This window comes from Octopus sinensis, linkage group LG4 (assembly GCF_006345805.1).
Source record: "Octopus sinensis linkage group LG4, ASM634580v1, whole genome shotgun sequence".
NCBI classification, from domain to species: Eukaryota; Metazoa; Mollusca; class Cephalopoda; order Octopoda; family Octopodidae; genus Octopus; species Octopus sinensis.
Window position 1 is genome coordinate 67,720,248 of NC_043000.1, and position 22,500 is coordinate 67,742,747.

Genomic DNA, 22,500 nt, shown 5'->3' on the forward strand with positions numbered 1-22,500 from the left:
CTATTGATTGGCAATGAAGTGACTCGCTGTTAGCTTCCTCTTTTAGCACATACATCCAATGACGCTATCGTTCACGTATGCACGGATACATATATCTATACACACACATACGTACATGCATACACATATACATATATACACACATGTATATGCAAACATACACACACGCACGCTCACACACACACACGCACGCACGCACACACGTACGCACACACACACACACACACACACATACACACACACACACACACACACACACCACACACACACACAAGTGTATCAGAAAATCATTTCATAAGAGTTATGGTGATATGTAAATAATACGATATTTGATAGCCCAATAATTTTCAGTTATATTTGAGTCACTACTTAATATTAATCTCAAACACAAAATGCTTCTAGATATGATATTCTGCAAGTATAAAAGCGCCATCTATTTAATGGCTATTTAATAACAATGGAAAATGGAACGATAAAAACCAATCGCTTTTGTAAGACAAACTAGAGAAAGATGGCGGTGATACTTTTCGAAGAAGCTAATTTTAAAGAAATGAAATGTTAATAAAGAGTAATTTTTGAAGCAATAGGAATTACAGAAATTGCGGGTGTACGAGATTATGTATAATTTCTTTTTTACTTCTACAGTCATGCTTATAATATCCTCATTGCATTTTTTTCTAGGATTTTCACAGGCTTCTGTAACAATAAATGAAGGAATACGGTGGAGCACATCTAATGCGTTTCTTAGACCAATTATGGAGCGAAAAAATTTACATGTTTTAGTCAGAGCTCTAGTAACAAAAGTAAGCATTTATCTTGTATTTTATTCCTTTCCCTCTCCTCCTCTCTCTCTGTCTCTCTCACACTCACACACACATACATATTCACACAAATGCATACACACACACACGTACACTAATATCAAATGCATATATTTCTGTCATATCTGATGTTTACGATATATGTGTGTGTGTGTGTGTGTGTGTATCTATGTATGTATAGTATAATAAATGTGAAAACTAATTTCTGTGTCGATGTGTCACCCATTCTCTCACTAATCAATGACACTTCCTCGTGCTGGGGTCTGAGTAATAGTAGGCATAGAAACGGTGAAGGTGGTGGCGACGGCAGACAGAGAGAGAGAGAGAGAGAGAGAGAGAGAGAGAGAGAAAGAAAGAAAGAAAGAAAGAAAGAAAGAAAGAAAGAAAGAAAGAAAGAAAGAAATTTAGGGAGAGTTTATGATGTTTTATTAAAAGTAATAGTTTTGAGAGTGACAATGGGAGTAATAATAAGGGAGAGTTAGGGTGAGTATGTGAGAGAAAGAGAGAGAGATATACAACCTACCTGGACAGAAATTCCGGTGGACAGCATACTGAACCAACTACTGAACATTATCATTTTTGTTTCATTTTTTTACCCTCTTTAATACATGTGTCTGTGTGTGTATGTGTGTGTACATATATACATATACATACACACACACATATAAAATACACTTTAATTGAAATACAGTTTCCCCAAAATTAAACATATCTAATATAATAAATCTGAATGTCACTGTGTCAGTGTATCAAACTTTTTCAACTTTACTCCTACAGGCTGCTTCCGTGAGTAAATTAAAAACATTCCGCGCCGAATCCGGACCTGCAATCCTGAAATTTTGGATTTCTATGTTTTCATTAATGCGATTGTTTTCGGCGATTTTTTTACGGGATTTTTAGCGACGAATTTGATCATCATTGGGATATGACTCTCGAGGAAGCAATTGTAACAAATTCTCCAAAACAAGTCAGAGATCTGTTTGCAGATTTTCCCATTCTGGGTTAATTGCTTAAAAGCTACATACCAGCTTAAAACCGCCCGATAGGGCGGCTTTTAAGTTAGTATGTAACTTTACTCTGGACCATCCTCAACTGGCCCAGAGGGAAATCATCAGCCCTTGGACAGGTCTAGGTTTTAGTCCACCTTCTGGGTGTGTAGACATACTCCTCACAAGAGTAGGAAGCTACTAAAGTGGAGGAGCCGGTTTAGTCGCCGACCACTCGACCCTGAAACAAACAGTGCTGGTTTACATGGTACCAGTAGCAGATTTCATCATCCTGTGATGAGATCCCTAACGTCACACAAGCTTGCGCGCACGCATGCATATATATATATATACATATAAGAAGGATGACCATTAAGTGGACATCCATTATGCTAGAAGTAGACACCCTATGGTCTTACCACTAAGAAAGGATTGTTCTCAAGAAAATTTAGCAAACGCCAGAACGTAAGCGAGCAAGACAAATGAAAAGATACAAAATATAAAGATTAATCACAAACCCGATTTCGTTGTTACCACTTACGTAATCACTTACCTAATTGTCTGCAACTCATCAATATGATCGTCATAGCAAAATATAATTTGCAGACCTATACACGGAACGTCCGCATGTGATTGCACCAATTACGTTTACTAAATTTTCTTGAGAACAATCCTTTCTTAGTGGTAAGACCATAGGGGTCTACTTCTAGCATAATGGATGTCCACTTAGTGGTCATTACACTTATATATATGTAATATAATTTTTCTAAATCTTCAGATTTTTCAATATGCTAGACCACTGGTTTTAAATTGATATTAATCAAATTAATATTCAATTTCTCACCCTTATTGTTTTAAATTTAAATAACTATGTTCTCTAACCGGCAAAATTCACTGCAGAGAATTATTTTCTGCAGAATTATTTCCGGTATTTTGGCGCGCCAAAACGAAGACTTTTGCAAGATAACCCCAAATGTAATTGGTAGAACAGTATACATATTCAATCTCATGTGGACGTCTCGTGTATAGTTCTGCAAATAATATTTTGTTATGATGATCACACTGACGAGTTGCGGACAATTACGTAAGTGATTACGTAAGTGGTAACAATGAAATCGGGTTTGTAATTAATCTTTATATTTTGTATATAAAGTGCTGTTACAACTGTCTCCTTCAATATGGATTAACAAAAGTTCGTAGGTCAACTGATTAGATGTATAGTAATGATATACTAAAACTACAATAATCAAGGACAGTTATAACATCTGGAGTGCATCTCGTTTATATATATATATATATATATATATATATATATACATATACATATAGATAGATAGATAGATATAGATAGATAGATAGATAGATAGATAGATAGATAGATAGATAGATAGATAGATAGATAGATAGATAGATAGATAGATAGATAGATAGATGCATACATACATACATACATACATACATGTATAGTAATGATATACTAAAATTACAATAATCTAGGACAGTTATAACTGACTTTCCTAAAAGAAGTCTCAAAACTTCTGGAGTGCATCTCGTATATATGTATAGATGTGGAGGCGCAATGGCCCAGTGGTTAGAGCAGCGGACTCGCGGTCGTAGGATCGCAGTTTCGATTCCCAGACCGGGCGTTGTGAGTATTTATTGAGCGAAAACACCTAAAGCCCCAAGAGGCTCCGGCAGGGGGGCGACATCCCTGCTGTACTCTTTCGCCACAACTTTCTCTCACTCTTTCTTCTGTTGGCCTGCTCGCTTAGCCAGCGGGGTAGCATCATTTGAAGGCTAAAACAATGCGAAGCGCATTGTGACCAGCTATGTATAGCAACATCTGGTAGCCTGGTCTGTCACGGTGATATATATAGAGAGAGATAGATAGATACATACATACATATACACACACACACATTGCCACGGCTACCAACGTAGTTGACTAGAACTTTGCACAGATTAATACCGTGCCCAGTACAATATTAATAAACTTCTCTCATTTATATTAACGTAGAGGTAACTGTATTTCATATGGAAAGCAAATCAGTAAGTTTTTCAACAAAACTCAGAGTGTACAAGTCCCTAGTGACATCGATCCTTTTGTATGCGTTTGCGTTCTGGACTCTTACAGCTGACATGGAACAAATAATCCAGGTATTTGAGCACAAGTGCTTCAGAAAGCTGCTACACATCCGTACACATCCCCCTCAGCCTAAACTGTAGCCTTTTTGCCTAAGTAAACGTTCTTTTTCTTTCGTTTTTAAATTTAAAAAGATACACATCATATATATATATACATATATATATATATATATATATATGGATCGTAAGGGAACTATAATTATACTTGACTTCAAGACTCTGAACAATCTTTTGAATCGATCTAGAATGACAATAAAGTCTTAAAAGTTTGAATCTTGATACATGATAAAAGGAATTACTTTTCTTGTCCAAAAGTCACAGCTACCCTTCCTCTCTCTCTCTCTCTCTCTCTTTCCCTCTCTCTCTCTCTCTCTCTCTCTCTCTGCCCCTCTCTCCACTCTCTCTTCCTCTCTCTATCCTTTGCTTCTTTTTTCCCAACTCTCCCATTCACTGCTGTTATCTCCCCTCGTCCTGTGTCTATCTTTAAGGCTTAGATTTGCGTTTTGCCACTATCACTTAAGTTACGACAATATTGCTCTAGCAATTATAACTTTGAATAGATAACTGACAGATTTTTCATTGAGAGAATAAAATATTTTCACATTTCACAATTGTTTCTTATAAATGTTTCCCTCTTTAAATTTTCCATATTTTCTTGTAAATGTTTAAAAGCTATTTCACATTATTTTCGTTCCCTTTCATATCTCGATACTTTAGGTACACTCTTTCTTCAACGGTGAGGAAAGAACCCATTGGACAATGTGGTCTCAAATAAAAAAAAGTTGCATGCGCGCTCGCACACACACATATTACGCTAAACAACCAGGGGTGCATTTTTTCTTCCTAGTATTAATAATTCTTCGTAATATGGGCACAAAGCATGAAATTTGAGAGAAAGGGGTTAGTCTATGACACCGACCCCAATACTCAACTGGTACTTAATTTATCAACCTCTGAAATGGATGAAAGGCAAAGTCAACCTCGTTGGTATTTGAACTCAGAACGTATAGTAGGAAAAAATGCCGCTAAGCATTTTGTCCGACGCAGTAACAATTCCGCCAGCTCACTAATACAGTAATATCCGAAGTTGTTACTGGATATTTATTTTTATTCTTAATTTCCTACGTGCGTAGATTATTTAATTCACTACATTAATATGAACGTGCCTTCTTGTGTAAAATTATATGCTCAGTTGCATAACGAAGTAAATTTATTCTTCCAGCTTCTTATGAAAGATAACAAAACCGAAGGTGTCCAATATATTCGAGATGGAATTCAATACACGGTGAGAGTGAAAAAAGAAGTAATATTATCAGCAGGAAGCATACAATCACCAAAAATTCTAATGCTTTCAGGAATTGGACCAAAGGATCACTTAGAAAAAATGATGGTAAAATAATTGCATTTCCTTTAAAAATACCCCAAACTGAGTACAAACATATTTAATGGTAATTAATTAAATTTATACAGCCCAATTTATTCTCGTCGAGAAGGGCAAAGGAAATTATCTAAATTAATCAAAAATAGAATCAGAGGGAAGTGAGTGTAAGCTATAGCAGTACCATGACAACTCTGAACGTGCTTCGATCTTATTAAGCCTCCTCAGCGAAGCATAGTCTTGCCAGTACTGCCAGGTCTAAGACGACTAAGATACTTAGAAAATTTTCATAAACATCGTGTTACTTGAAAACTAAAAAGATAGGGTAGCATTGCATCAAGTCTTCTGAGTGCTCTGCCTTAGTCATACCTATAAAGTATGATAACTATAAGACTAAAATTATGAGTGTAACTTATCATAAACATATGTTACTTAAACTGTATATCTATCGTGGATGTAGAATTACTATTCTTCAGCTGTTGATTTGCTTCAAAGTTCTGATTTGAAATCTAACTGACAAGAACAAAGATTCAGCGTATGCATACACGTTTATGTGTAACGAAATAACTACCACTTACAGACGATAAGCGATACTACAGCTGAAGGAGTTAAAAGTTAACAGTACAAGGTAATAAAACCTTCAAATCTTTGTATACACATATGTACTCTAGTGGAATCATATTCCCCTTCATATCCTCATTTTTGCCGACATGCTTGGTAAAATTGTGAGATTTTTTCAAATATTAACAAAATTCTAAAGAATAGTGTAAAAAATGTTTAGCTTTAGATTTAGTATTATCAAAAATGTTTAGGAGGTGTATCAAAAATGTGATATTTTTCATATGTATATATGTATGTATATGTATATGTATATATATATATATATATATATATATATATATATTATATATATATATATATATATATATATATATATATATATATATGATGGCTGACAATGTCCTTACAATAAAAAAGTCCCTCTCCAATGTACAGGTTCGGGAAATGGTCTATTTTGCTCATAAAAACCTAGTTATTCTCCAAACAGCAAACGTTCCTTTTCCACTCTACCAGTGTTGTCCAAAAAGTGCAAGAGTTATTACATCTTGGCACAAGTGTTGTAGCAGGCGAACTCGAAATGTAAAAACCAAAACAAATGCAATTAACAGCGGTTAAAACTGATTAAATTTTAGAATAGGGGGGAGAGAGAAAGAGAAATCTCATATCTTCTATTTAATATACTTTAGGCACATGAAATTAAATTCTAAAATTTAATCAATTTTAACAGCTGTTAATTGCATTTGTTTCGGTTTTTACATTCCGAGTTCGCCTGCTACAACACTTGTGCCAAGATGTAATAGCTCTTGCACTTTTTGGATAACACTGGTAGAGTGGAAAAGGAACGTTTGCTGTTTGGAGAATAACTAGGTTTTTATGAGCAAAATAGACCATTTCCCGAACCTGCACATTAGAGAGGAACTTTTTTTTATTGTAAGGACATTGTCAGCCATCACCACTAGAGGTCTTAGTTATGAGATAAAAGTAATATTAACTTTAATCATTCTTATTTGTGATTAGTAAAGCAGATATTTTATACATTTTATTTTACAGATTCCAGTGATTCACGATCTACCTGTTGGAAAATATTTGAAAAATCACATTCTAGTCTGGTTGAGAGCTAACATAACAAAAGATTATAGCATGACTAAATCGAAGGCGATGTCACTCAAAGAATTTATGCGATATCAGTTTTTTAAAACAGGTAGAAGACAAATCGTTCAAGGAATTCGAAGCTTATGCTTATTTAATATTTGAAAGAACTGCTGTTTGAAAGGAATGTATGGATAAATTAGTAAGCTACTTTCAAACATTATTTTGAACTGAGAGGCTGTACGTTGTAGCTTGTTAGAGCAATTTAAAACACTTTGTGTTTTTCATCAGAGAACATGTTTAATTCGTGTGGTAAATGTAAAATGTAAAATAAAAGCAAGGTTACACTTGTATAAGCTGGACAAGATGTATGACAATAAAACAGAAAAAGAACATCAGTGCACTACAATATCAACTAAGTTGTGGAAAACTATGCCAAATAAGTTCTTCGGGGGGCAATTTACCAAGACACCTGCTTTATTTTGAGAACATTGGTGAAAGCAAAGTTATTGCTGTTCATAATTACGTAAGTTTTGTCACAAGAATATGTTCTCAAAGCCACTAATAATCTACACAGGAATTTCGAGGAAATGTCTTCCTAATAGTCTTAGGAAAATGATTTTGCTACAGCCTCGAGTCAGCTTAAGCCTTTTAAGTGGAAACTAAACTTAACCCTGTTGCATGGATCGTACCCGTTTTTTTTTATTTTTGCTTTTTTTTAGTGATAAATTTAATCTGTTCTCCAGTTTAATGCTACCATCTGACTATTGAGTGTCTTTAGTGAAGCCCACTCAGCTGCTGGTCTGAGGATAATTCGATGAATGTCATTCTTCCTACGGAGTCGTGATTTCTTTCTCATATCAGTCTGGGAGGTCCTGTAGAATGTCAAGAACATTAACCTTCTTCTTTTGACCAACCCAAGAAAATTAGTTACTAAATAATTACAAAATTAGGCAACATCAAAAGCAACAAAAACATCATCCCAACAATATAAATGCACACACACTGAAATACAAGGAAATTATCTGCAATTGTGAAACAAGAAGTCTGCTTCCCAACCACATTGTTTCAGGTTCAGTCCCGCTACGTGGCATCTTGAGCAAGTGTATTCTACTATAGCCTCGGATCGGCCAAAGTCTTGTATGTGGATTTGATAGGCGGAAACTGATAGAAGACCGTCATATATATCTATATGTATATATTTATGAATGTGTGTGTATGTGTGTGTGTGAGTGTGTGTGTGTGTGTGTCTTTTTGCCTCTGTTTGTCCCCCACCACCGCTTGACAACCGATGATGCTGTGTTTACGTCTCCGTAACTTATCGATTTCTCAAAAGGCTTATACGAAAGTACTAGGCAAGATATGAAAAGTTCTCTTTTGTAAATTGCGAGACGAGGAAGCTGATGGTAGTCATACAGATTCTATGGTGGTAATGAAAGATTCTTCGTAGTAATTGATGACTTTCTCTATGCACTGCAAGCGGTTATCTTCTCGCAAACCTGCAAGAAAACCATTTGGGGGACTTGGGTGTTACAAGCTTTGGTTGTTGAGGGTTAGGAAGTGATAAACCTGGAATTTTGATTTCAGCTGTTAACAAATTATGTTTTGCTGGGGGTGGGGTATGGAACTGGTATAAAATTTGCGGAGCTCGGACTAATTAACAGAAAGTATCAATGTAGTAAGGCGGCGAATATGCTGTGTGGTAGGAGATTGTGAATGTGAAGGTATTTTACGGTGCATTGTTTTCATTAGACATTTATCCCACCAGTGCAGAGACAACGGTAGGTTGCTTAAAGTTTTGATGTGAGGAACGGTTCGAGAGCATTTTGTATGACAGTGCATCTGTTTGATAAACATTTGTTAGTCATTACTCGCGTTTTAAACCTGTAAACAGGAGAACCAATGACATCACCTCTGAGTGCTCCTATTGATCCGTAATCGTTTAATCTGTTACAAATAACCGTCAAATCTCTTTCATGTCATATCATATATACTTCAAAAATGCAGAAGGTTCTAGATAATGTGATGTTGGTTATTCAGAAAGACAGGATAGCCACAGCTGGAATTTTTTTAATCATCGGTTTACTCTATCAGATCTCACTTGGAATTAAACAACAACAGCAACAACAAGATGCTAACAATGTTATTTTGTATTTCATTAGAGAAGGTACCTCCTTTATTTCTGTCCAGTGTATGTAAAAAAGTATTTCCCCATTAAATTTTTGTTAGAATTAAAGAAATATTTTTTGAAGACTGCTATTACATCCTCAAGAAGGACTTATTGTCAAGCAATTAGATTATGACGTTCATGTACCGCGCAAAAGTCATGTTTAGAAAACCTTAGACCGATAAGATATACGGTAGATATATTCTGGTTGGAAATTTATTATTGTTGCTTTATTACAAACTTCAGTGTTTTCTATAACAATTTTAAACAGCTTGAAATTATTTTTCTAGGGTTTCTGGCGTCACCACTGGCCGTGGAAGGAGTAGGCTTTCTTCGTTCTGGTCTGCAACCAGACAAGATGCAACCAGATCTATCACTTGTTCTACAATCATCTATAGTAATCGGAGAGCCAGAAGAACTTGATAATGGATTTAATGTTAACATTTCAGTAAGAAATGCATTTATTTTATCTATATAATTGATTGATTATATGATTTGATAATTTTATATTAAAATAGTGTTACTTGTCTCCTGTATATTCAATTTATGACAATGGGACCTAAAAACTGAATTGGAAAGCAAAGAAATAAAAGCAAAGGTTTTATGAATCTAGGGTTATTCAGCAAAAGCAATGTACGTGTGTCCGAAATTTTAGGGTACGAAAGTTGTATTTGGTGTGTCCCATCAAAGAGAAAACTTTGAGAAATACGAAAGTCAAGCGGTCGAATTTCGAGGACTGCCCATATATTGCAAAATTACCTATTTAAAGACTGAACAAGGGCAAAATTTTCAGTTATTAATTTCACATAAGTTTATCATCTAAATGGTAAAATAATGTTTAAGCTTAAGTTCTATTTTGATACTTCTTGTTCTTTCATAAAATACTTTTTACTAAATCGATAATAAATTTTGATCTACCTTGAAATAGAAAAGATATTTTGAAAAGAAATATTACAGAACTCTTGAATGAATTAAACGGCTACCGTAATTATAGATCTAGACTGCCATTACTATGTTGATTAGTTTGTTTATTTTTCTGTCCTAGCTCATCAAACAAACCCAATTACTTTCTGGGCCGACAGCAGCAGACGACGCTGAAGGCTTCAAGATTTTTGTGGTGTTAGTTCAACCAAAATCCTTTGGTTCTATTGAGCTGAAGAGCACTGATCCACAAGATCACCCGAAAATATATCCTCGATTTTTCAACGATGAAACAGATTTTAAAATCATGATGGAAGGTGAGTAATCTAATTTTAAGATAATATAACTTTAAAATCTTGTAGCGTATTTCATTCTTATCTTGCCATACTTACTTCCATCATGTTCACTACACGTTTCCATACGAATATATAATAGTATATTCATTTCTCGCATACACACAGAATGATTCAACTGCTACGCGTGTTAGCCGCGATATTATTGGATAAAAACAAAATTGAGCGCAAATATAAACAAAGAACCCAAAATACATTATGATTAGATGGAAAAACTATTTCCGGCATGTTCTTATATATTTTCAACACATTATTCTCTTGCCTCTGAATTCTCCTCTGTGTGTGTGTGTGTGTGTGTGTGTGTGTGTGTGTGTGTGTGTGTGTGTGTGTGTGTGTGTGTGTGTGTGTCTGTGTGTGTCTGTGTCTGTGTCTGTGTGCCTGTGTGTGTGCATGTATGTATATATGCATGTATGTATGTATGTATGTATGTATGTATGTATGTATGTATGTAATGTATGTATGTAGTTGTGTATGTATGTATGTATGCATGCATGCATGTATGTATGCGTGTGTATGTATGTATATCGTTAGTTTTATTTCAAGATTTCTTACCAATAAAGAGCCGGTTTTTAAGTTAAGGTATTTTTGTATGTAAGTATGCATGTATGTATGTATATATGTATGTATGTATGTATGTATGTATGTATGTACGTTTGTATGCCTGCATGTATGTATGTATGCATGCATGTATGTAAGTACGCAAACATGTATGTATGTATGTGCAGATTTGTATATTTTATGTATGTATTCTCATGCATATAGTTACATATCTAGACATATATATATTTAAATGATAAACTTCTGGAAAATTTTACAGATTTTTACAGTTCCAGTGATGAACTGGATCTGTAGTCCTCGAATCAGCATTCTCCTTTCTGGTTTTGAGAAGCCTAATTTCTCAAGATTGGTATTTAGGCAGTGGGTTGCATATCCCAGGGCTCCAATAATAACAGGTATAAACCTGAACTTGTGATCTGGATAGAGTAACTGCAGGTTTTTCAATAGTTCAGCATAGATGTTCTCTTTCTCACTGATCTTCAGCTTTCTGTTAACATCCGCTGGGCAGCTAATTTCCACAACTGTGTGCAGCTTCTCTTCTCTATCCTAAATCATTATATCAGGCCTGTTGTGCTTGCATTTTATTGAGGTCTTCACTGGTACATTCCACCAGTATCCTTTTTTATTGTGTGTGGCTATGGCTTCTACCATATTGTGGGTTCTTATTTCTTTGTCCTTGAGATTATCCTTCCGACAGATTTCATTAACGAGTGTCCTAGCTACAATGTCATGTCTCATGGTTAAAAGATGTTGCTGAAGGGATGTGATGCGACATTCAAAGGCATTTTGGATCGATGTTAAGCTTCTTCCGTCTTGTTTTCGTTTTAGGTATAGGCGGTCTACATCACTGTTTATGTGGAAATCATATGTGCTTGTTAGTATCTGTCGGGTTTTCATATCAATGGCTCGGATCTCGTCAAGCGTCCATGTATATATGTATGTATGTATGTATGTATATATGTATATATGTATATATGTATGTATGTATGTATGTATGTATGTATGTGTGTATGTATGTATGTATGTATGTATGTATGTGTGTATGTATGTATGTATGTGTGTATGTAGTTGTTTATGTATGTTTTGTTTTATGTATGTATTCTCATACATATAGCTGCATATCTAGACATGCTCATATATACTTAAATGATAAACCTCTGGAAAGTTTTACAGATTTCTATAGTTCCAGTAATCGCTTGGCACTGTAGTCCTCGAATTAGCTTCCTCTCTGGTTTTGAGAAGTATAATTTCTCAGATTGGTATTTAGGTAGTGTGTTATATGTGCCAGTGCTCCGATAATTACGGGAATAAACCTGAACTTGTAATCTGGATAGAGCAACTGTAGATTTCTCAACAATTCGGCGTAGGTATTTTCTTTTTCGCTGATCTTTAAGTTTTATGTTAACATCCGCTGGGCAGCTGATATCCACTATTATACAATTTCTCTTCTCTATCCCAAATTACTATGTAAGGTATATTATGCATGCCTGTATGTATTTATGTATATATGCATGTACATGTGTGTTTGTGCGCGCGCGCATGTGTGTGTGTGTGCGTGCATGCGCGCGCGTGAATTTATGTTTGTATCCCATTAGCTCGTGGTCGGCTAATAAAGAAAGATAAAATAAGTACCAGACTAAAATATTAGTACTGGGCTCGGGATGTGGTGAATAAATTGTCGTCTAAATTACGCAAAATGAAAATAACACAGACATCTCATTTTAACAGATATATTTACCAAAATTACATGAAAATATCTTGAAATACTAAAAAGTAAATTTATTCAATAAAATCGCCACTGGTTAAAATATACACTGCCGGAAGTTGTTGAAAAACAACAGCAGTAATTTTATTCAGCTGAATACACGTCATTGATTGGTTGAAATTACCGAAATACGAGAACTTTAACACGAAATAACTTTGAAGGTGTTTTATATGACACATTCTACCAGTGTCTGCAGTTTAAAAGTGTTTAGTTAAAAAAAATTATTTTCTAAATCTGCCGATCAAAAGGTAAAGATCCTAAACCTTGACTCAATCATCATTTTTATTATACTTGCCTAATAATTTGTCACGGGGAAAATGTTGCCCAATCACTAAAATTAGCGCCATTTGTTGGCGTCTGCGCAGATCCGATTTATTTTAAAAGAATGTCCGCAGATAGGTGTTGCCAACGGTCAGTGTGAAAACAACTGGTTTTGAATAAATATGCATTTATTTATTGAGAGATGGTTTATTTGCTTAATAATGTGGAATGCAGCGTATATCACCGTTGAATAAATGGTAGTTGGTAAATGGCCGCGTCATATACTTTTATTGGTTCTACTGTTGGTAACAGTAGTTAGGTATGCCCGTTAACATAGCATTACGCTAATCACTGACTGATAGTTCGAAATAGTCGATGTAGTGCTGCTACTAATGGTACACTTGTTGCTCTGCCGACCCCTGTTGCTACCAACAATTAGGCGTACCAGTTAATAGAGCATTATGCTAAGCACTGATTGATTGAGACAAATTAACTCAATTAATTCAGATCGTAAAATTAAATCTGTGTCTTTCTTATACCTGTGCGAGTTCACATCACTGGCGCGCTCTGCGTATTGGCGCTCTGCGTATTGGCGCTCTGTGTATTGGCTTCTTTTCATCGAGAGAGATTCATTACAATGATTAACATCATATGTATTAAAAATTTAGCAATTCGTTTCTTTATAAATTCATACATTGGTTCTTTCGAATCGCAAACATTGACCAACGGTAGAATACCTCGGTATATTAGTTACTGACGTAAAGAAAAGATATTGTTATATATTACCCCACAGTAGTCGCAGGCATGGCTGTGTAGTTGAGAAATACGCTTCGCATCCACGTAGTTTCGGTTTCAGGCTAATTGCGAAGCACTTTGGAACCTTGGGCAAGTGCCTTCTACTCTAGCCCCATGCCGACCAATGCTTTGTCAGTAAATTTGGTAAGTGGAACCTGTGTAAAGGCTCGTCTTGCGTGCGCGCGCGCGCGCGCGTGTGTGTGTGTGTGTGCGCGTGCGTGTCTTTGTGCTTTTACCCCACATAACTACTTGACATCTGGTGTTGGGTATTTTGCGTCCCCGTAACTTAGCGGTTCAGCCTAACAGACTAATAGAATAAGTATCAAACTTTGAAAATAAGTACTGACGTCTATTTGATTGACTAAGCCCTTTTAGGCGCTACCCCCAGCGTGTCCGCTCTCCAATAACTGAGAAAAGTAAAAAGATAATTTGGAAGTGGAAACTGCAGTTCCCGATAATTCATGGCTTTATTGTTCGTATCCTCTTAATTATATTTTATTCTTTTTTTTCTCTCAAGATGGCGCTTATGTCTAATAGCATTACTTTTTATCAGAAATTATGATAATTTATTTTTGTCGTTGGTTCTATAGATTCTTTGTTTCTGTTTTACATTTTAGGTATCAAAGTCGCCCGAAAGATGCTCCAGACTGACGCCATGAAAGAACTTGGAGTTGAAATCATTAACGAGCTTCATCCCATTTGTTCCCAATACACTTTTGATACAGATGATTATTGGGGATGTTTAGTTCGATATTATACTTTTGTCATGTACCACCCTACATCGACATGCAAGATGGGGGCTCTTAATGATTCGTCCGCAGTTGTAGATCCACAATTAAGGTAAGTCACCGATTTTAATTCTGCTTTATCTGTAATGGTTTGCTACATCTAAAATATTTGTGTAATATGTAAAAATATTAAATTCTTCACGCAATATATTCGACGTTGAGGTTGTAATACAAATTAAGCCAGAAGAAGTTGTTTCTTAGTTCCAGGTCAGTTCTGACAAATAGCCTTATGTCTAATCAAAGGCATTCTTGTTGTGACCAAACTGTCTTTATCCTATGTACAATCTACCCAGAATCACATTATCAAATGTTATCAAATAAGACAATAGGATATGTTTTGGGAAAATATTTGATTGTTATATCTATCAGGCTAAGTAACCACGGAGTGATTTCATTGTTGACTCATATCTAAAGAAATAAATCTAATTTAATCAGGGCAACATCAAAAGGACTAGAAAAGTATAAGTGAGTTATTTTACTGTGTAATAAAGAACAGGAAAATCCAATGACGCTAAAGAACTTTGCGTCAAAGAGAGACTGGGTCGCCTGCTTTCTAATCCTACTCTAAAATGCTTCACTTAATTCTCTTTACTAAAATGACTTTCAAATAAAGAATCTTCAAACCATACCCGTCGCTAAGAGGATGCACTAGACAGCACTACCCCCTCATTATTCAGTGGTGCATCCTCAGATTTACAGTGATACACTTATTTCAAAACTTTACTTTAGCATTCTTACAAATTAGTGCCCACCCTGAATATTCTGAAGCATCCCCAGGCACCAAAGTCTGGCGATGGTTCTGCTTCAGACTAATGGATGTCTTTCAAACTTAGTACAAAATATGGGACGCTAAATGGCCTCCTTATCGTAAATAATCTAAAAATTAAGAAAATGCACCTTGACCTTCTATCACATCCTACCCAATGATATGTAAGTGATACCATCATGCTTAAGCGAGATCCACGAAATCAACTACTACTTTAATAGGGTCCAAGCAGTCTAAAACTTCAAAAATAAAAGTTTCAGTATGTAATGACTTTCATAGCTAATTGGGCCCTACTTGATCCTTCATCACAGACCAGAATATGAGAGAGCTTATCCAAAAGGGATCAAAAAAGTAATATTTTCCACTCGATATTTGCATAATACAAGGCCTGAAATTCTAACACACAGTAAACAGATTTGTTCTATACAAGATGTGTTTCGATGACATGACTCAGATGAGGTCCATGTAGAATGCATTCGAAAATGGCTATTGGAAAGAAGCTATATAAGCCAAGGTTTGTAATGTGCGACATATTCTCGCAGTGTAAGTCAACCCACTTAGCTTTCCGCTAGATAATCCACATAGAGTGTTTGCAAGAAAACCTATAAGTGGTTGTTTAACCGGCAATAAAGTACAGTTAAATCTTCTTCAGATACTTACCATCTTCAAAACGGTTAAATATACAGTGTAAAAGAAAATGGGCTGATCAATTCGAGAATATTGCGAGAACGATACACGTGCGACACGTTTCTTTCAGCACATGCACGTATACACGACCGGAAAACGACAAAAGCTACAATTCTGCATAAAGTAGGCTCTAAACTCCTTGCAAAGTCAAGTCATTCACAAAATCTTCCAAGTACACATAAAATCTCTACGAAATGATATTTCTAAATATCTAATAACAATAATATACTTTACGAAGAATAACATTAGTGACAACAACGACTTTGAAAAGCAGAAGTACTATTATTTCCCTTCACAATTCCAAAACACCACAAAAGCAATGCCCCAGCATGGCCACAGTTCAATAACTGAATCATACAAAAGATAAAAGATGAAAGATATCACGTGGCACTTTAATCTTCATATAGAAAATCAACGAGAGAGATTTCAACGCACATAAGACCTCAAACAGTTCAGATAATGTATAAGAAGCTGCTACTTGACTCTCTTTAAATCCTAAACAATCCACACCAATACATACACCTACTTCCCCAAGCTAACTAAACAATTCTTTCCCCAGACATCACCTTCTGCTCCACATGCCTATCACAACCACTTGGCAAACAATTTCCTGACTTTCCTCACTTCACCCACAAATTATCTTTACAACACATTTTCTCATCAATGCGGAAGGCGAAATAGATTTACAAACTAACGAAACCTGTGAAAATCAAGATTTTAGGGAATTCGACAACGCACCAATAACCAGAATAGATACTGCAGTGTATACGCTGAGAAAAAATAACTGTAGACTAATCAAAAAGCATATCTCAAGAGTTAACATAAAAGTTATAATCCTGAAATAACCAACCTCATAAAAATCAGACACAACCTCAAACACAAAGTATCAACACTAGATACAACTGAAATAAATCTCAGTATCAAACAACTGATTAATGAAATACAAATATATAAATCTTAGAAAAGGAACCAATAAAAGCTACAACACTAATAGTAAAACACTATATAGAGTTAGTAGCATCATCAACAATGGCAAAAAACAATCTCAAATAATATGGCTACGCAGCGACACCAAGCAAACGACTTCCTCACACTTTTCTCGAAAATCATGTATCAAAAACCATACAGTCAATAAACACAAAACGAAAAATATTTATAACCCAGCTTGACCACAATTTTTAATTCCTTTCTATCTTAGTGCAGTAGAAATTTTTAGTTGAGAAAGGCAAAAGCATGTTACCTTCCTCATGTAATAGATACCATTAGAGTTGAAAATAATGCTGACATTGTGGTTGCTATCGAGAAAGTCTAAGGGAAGAGAGTTAAGGCAGTATTGAATGTTAAACGATACAATTTTCATTTGGAGAAGGAAATTGTAGCTGAATCCTACTTTCGCAGATTACCACCAGATCATTGCCGCGAGATAGTGAAACCTCTAAAGTCTTATTTATCAAGGAAATTGTAGAAAAGCTCAAGTGGAAAAGATGAAATGCATCGGTAGTTTAATGATTTTAACATAAATAAAGAATTTTTCAAAATGTCTGAAGAAGTTCCTCCCACTTGAAACATTTGTCAAAGATACAAGCAGACCGAACCAGGACCAGTGGCGAGTTTTTTATTGACAACTGTTTTCAATAGGACGCTGCTTAGAACCCAAAGGAAATTCAAGAACACATCTTTTATATGGTTGAATGTAGTCAATACAATCTTCAGCATGTTTTCTACGCACTGGGTTTCATACTTTGGCTTGCCTAAAAATATTTTGACCGTAAAAAGGCGTATATAAACCAGAACGTCAGAATGTAAATGGGATTGTAAGAGCTACGGCAGTGCAAAGCTCATGAATAGTGTAACTGAACGTTACAGTGGAATTCTTGGAGCTATTGATAGTTAAGGAACACTGAATGATTATAAATATCCTTTTGAACTTCAGTTGGCTGTTCAGAGAGTGCCAAAGTACTCTACAGAATTGTCATGGACATAACCCAAACTAGTTGGTGCAAAATGAGTTTGCATTTACTCTCTGTATTGGTACGTCAGCCACAAAATTTGGGAGAGCTGAGATCGTCACAGAGAATTTGAAAGCGGTGCATGCTGCAAAAAAGCCTACATCGAGAGTAAGTCTTCTGAAAAGCTTACAAAAGCTTTAAGACACCAAATTAGGTAATCTCTTGCTTAGAAATATCAGAATGATGGCCTTGTTTATGACAGGAAAACTAGAGAAACTCTCCAAGTTTTTGTATGGTTTGCATGATGCTTCTAGGTCCAGATATCATGCCGTAAAGTGTGAATTAGTTACATTAGGAGCCAAGATATCTAAATATGATCAAGCTATCATAAAAGAAATTTATCTTTCCGCGCAAGTGGATGATTATTGTTGGATGCGGGCTTCCAAGTTTTTTGGCGCGTCTTTTATTGGCATAATCAAATTTGACTTTTGTTGTGAGGGCGGAAGAATCCTAGATATTAAGCGAAAAGATATCTTCGTCAACCAGACGGGGGTTTGAAGGATGATTTGAAACCTATTCTTGTTCAAACTAACCCTAACCCTAACTCAAATTTATGATAAACTGAATTGGATTGCCATACAAAGAAGGCTAGGCCTTAGCTTTTATGTTAGTCAGTTTAGTTCATTTATGAAGAAAAGGAAATTAGTGTATAAGACAACCTAACAAAAAAACGCATAACAATTACAAATTTGTATTCTGAATCCTGATTTGTATGAGCTAGATTGTACCCGACAGGGTCACATCATTCGACAACATGGAGAACGGCAGCTCTTAGGGCGGGCAACTAACTTTGTGCTTGGAAATAATGACAACTTCTTTCCACCTGTATTGACAAATTAATGTGGTCCTTTAGATTTATCAAGATTACCAAGCGGTTTATATTTTGACCACTGGGGTCGATATAATCGACTTACCCACTCCGTCGAAATTGCTGGCCTTGTGCCTAGAGATCACTTATTGGCTAGCAAAGCGAAAAACATTGCGCTCAACATGGAACTCAGAGTTACGATTCTGAGATGAACAACCTTGTGCTCTACCGACCGAGTTAGCTGCACAGCTGGGTACAACTTATTGTTGAAAAATACATTGTAATATAAATGTTAGAAGAGGTTAAGGAGACGAGCTGGCAGAATCGTGAGCACGCCGGACAAAATGCTTAGCAATATTTCGTCTTTACGTTCTGAGTTCAAATTCCGCAGAGGCCGACTTTGCTTTTCATCCTTTCGAAGTAGATAAAATAAGTACCAGTTGAGCACGAGGATCGATGTAATCGACTTACCCTCTCCCCAGAACCTGATGGGCTTGTGCTAAAATGTGAAACCAGTATAGATATTAGAAGACATCTTCTAACATTTATATTAGTTTCACATTTTGTTGGAATGTTGATGATACGGTAAAAAGAGTAATTTGTAGAAATATTGCATGTTCTTTTCCTAATTGTAATGTCGACTAAAATATGGACACGAACGCTGATTAAAAAACAAAAGCAAAAATTAATTTCTTTGACGAACTTTCATTTCTCTCGGTCTCCAAATCATATTTTACTTTTTTTTCAGGGTCAAAGGTGTTACCAATTTAAGAGTTGTTGATGCTTCGATTATGCCAGAAATAACTTCGTCGAAGACCAACGCACCTACGATTATGATTGCCGAGAAAGCAGCGGATATGATCTTGAACCGAGCACCACTCAAACCAATCCGAACAAAACGAAAAGTATAGTTACTTCGGAAAATAAAGAGAAACACTTTTTTTAAATGATTTACAGACATCTTACATACATACATACATACATACATACATACAAATATATATTCATGTAAGTTTCTATATATATATATATAGAGAGAGAGAGAGGGAGAGAGAGAGAGAGAAAGAGAGAGAAAGAGGGAGGGAGAGAGAGAGAGAAAGAGAGAGAAAGAGAGAGAGAGAAAGAGAGAGAGTAAGCACATAAATATGAAATAAGGTGGGAAAAAATAGTACTCGAATACTGAAGGTAGAGTAACGTGCTTTATTATTAAAGCTGCAAAAACATCACAAAAACTGCTACTCAGAGGTTCACGTTCCCGTTCGTCGAAGTTGTGATTCAGAATCACAACTGCCAGACGAACATGAACGTGAAACTATGAGTAGCTGGGTTTTTTGTGATGTTTTTGCATCTTTAATAATAAAGTATATATATATATGTGTATACATGTGTGTTTCTGTACACACACACGCACACACAGACACACACACACATATATATATATATGCATGTATGTATGTATGTATGTATGTATGTATGTATGATGTATGTATGTATGTATGTATGTACGTACATGTACACATGTGTAGATATACATACATACGTTTATATAAATTATAAATACACAATACACGGATATATTTTTATTTTCTTATTTTTTATTTGTGTCTGGCGAAAGACCTTTGCACCTCTACCCCACATCTGAGACCGGCGAATATCATGCTGTTAATGGTCCATTTAAATGTTACATCACAACACCTGTAAGAAAGACATGAGCATGGAGAAGATCCCAGACGGCCGATGTTCTAGGACTAGGAATAATGGTTCGTGCGGGTCCAACGGGGTCGTATGCACGAGAGGTGGAAAGATAAGTAGGTCGGGAATGCTTAAGTGATAGAGGTGCAAGACAAGTCAGCTCCGATGAGCAGAGGCGTTTATGGTTGTGATCGAAAAAATAGAGTGTGGAACATGTTAATGACTGGATTCCAGTTACTCAAGTGGCCTTCTCTGGAAGCAGTCCAATGTCTGTACGTGCATAACAGATTTACTCCACTGTGGGTCTCACTTGAACTTTGTAGAGTGGCAGCAAATGCTTGGGCCAAAATATTTTCTGGCCTTGAAGAGAAGGATTAGTCTTTGGAATGTAATTCTAGATATGTTAGGGAAGTGTTATCGCTGAGAGCGATCTTCAGTGATTGTGGGACTTAGCATTTGGAGCCACTGTGAGCACCACCGAGAGCAGGACTCAAGCAGCGTCCTCCTCTCGGGGGTGCTTTCTTGATATGAGTAGTGTTTGAGTTTTATTGTTGTTAAAAGAGAAAACAAAGGATAGCATGTCCCCACTGAAGAATAGTCTCATGTTGTTCTTTTATAGAATCAATGTCGGTTTTACATGTAGAGTTTAGATTGCTTGTGAATGGTACATGGTTGGGGAAATTTAAGGAGGAATGAAAGGGTGCGCCATCTGTAAAAGAGTGGGTGTTGTTGGATGTGGCAACAAGTAAATCGTTAATGTACAGAATGAAAATTAGGCGACAAATCCGAATCCTGGGGAACGCTAGAGTTAGTTGAATGCGGCGAAGAAAGAGCTCCGTCAATATACGGCTACGATTTAAAACATGAGAGTTGGATGAAGGACGGTGACTTTGGAGAGAAGAGATGTTAGATAAATGTTCTCAACGCAGGAGGAGATTTAGTCAGAGTTTAATAAGTTAGGAGAGTGCTAGAATGAGCTCATGTACTTGAAATAATGAGCGGGGGAAATTCTGAGACAGAGAAACTGGGAGTCGTTATCGTAGAAATCTAGAAAGAGAACAGAGTATGGAATCTACGTATACACAGACACTACCTTTTGGGGCAGAGATGGTTTGTAGGTGAGGATTAAGAAATGTGTGCTTCAGAGAAACTAGGGTGGGTGGTTTGTGTAGGAGAATAAGGTGAACTGTGAGATCTAGGTGGGAGAGAAGTATTTGAATGTTTCAAAAGAGAAGGAAAAATTGACTAAAGGATTTGGATCAATTGTTTGACATTGGTGGTGTGTGAAAAGTCTCAGAAATCCTCGAGTCGGAGACCTTGTCTGAGTCTTAGCAAACTGTGCGAACTCTTCTAAGTGCACCAAAGGATCAGATAGTGGTTTTACACACACACACACACACACACACGTAGTATCTTCTACGCAGATTCACCTGTATGTATGCATGCATGAAGATGTGTGTGTGTGACGCGCACCTATCGTTCATACTGTCACATGACACTGTACGCAGACCTCAGTGAAAAGCTAAGCAAATTATATGCCTGAACTCGTGACCACCTTCAACCAGTCAAACTGCATCTTAACTGTTAACAACTCGTGCCATAAATCTACTCATAATAAAATGCTTATTTTAAAATTCCGTTTAGAAGTGAAACAATCACATCTTAGCTTCACGTCCGTCTCATCTCAGACTACTTTTGAAAGTCATTCTATACTGTGAAACCGATTAAGTTAATGTAAATAAATCTTACTAAAGACTCTAAATGCATTTCAAATTCATTTCTTTGAGTTGGTGTGTGTAGATATGAACATATATATATATATATATATATATATATATATATTATATATATATATATATATATATATAATAATAAATATTAGGGAATGAATCCAAAATTACAGGGAAAAATCAGATTTAGGGTTAAATCCAATTTTATAGTAAAATATTA

The 22,500-nt window shown here is 35.9% G+C and overlaps 1 protein-coding gene across 1 annotated transcript in view; it reads left to right on the forward strand.

Moving 5' to 3' along the window:
* Window positions 1-19,782, forward strand: part of LOC115210754 (glucose dehydrogenase [FAD, quinone]-like) — a 77,601-nt gene extending 57,819 nt beyond the window's left edge. Inside the window, exons 6-12 of the mRNA XM_029779467.2 lie at window positions 682-803; window positions 5,175-5,342; window positions 6,942-7,092; window positions 9,438-9,595; window positions 10,193-10,385; window positions 14,418-14,640; window positions 19,607-19,782. Of these exons, the coding sequence (XP_029635327.2) occupies window positions 682-803; window positions 5,175-5,342; window positions 6,942-7,092; window positions 9,438-9,595; window positions 10,193-10,385; window positions 14,418-14,640; window positions 19,607-19,769 (1,178 nt within the window). The 3' untranslated portion in view covers window positions 19,770-19,782. The remainder of the gene's footprint in view (window positions 1-681; window positions 804-5,174; window positions 5,343-6,941; window positions 7,093-9,437; window positions 9,596-10,192; window positions 10,386-14,417; window positions 14,641-19,606) is intronic.
* Window positions 19,783-22,500: the final 2,718 nt, after the last annotated feature.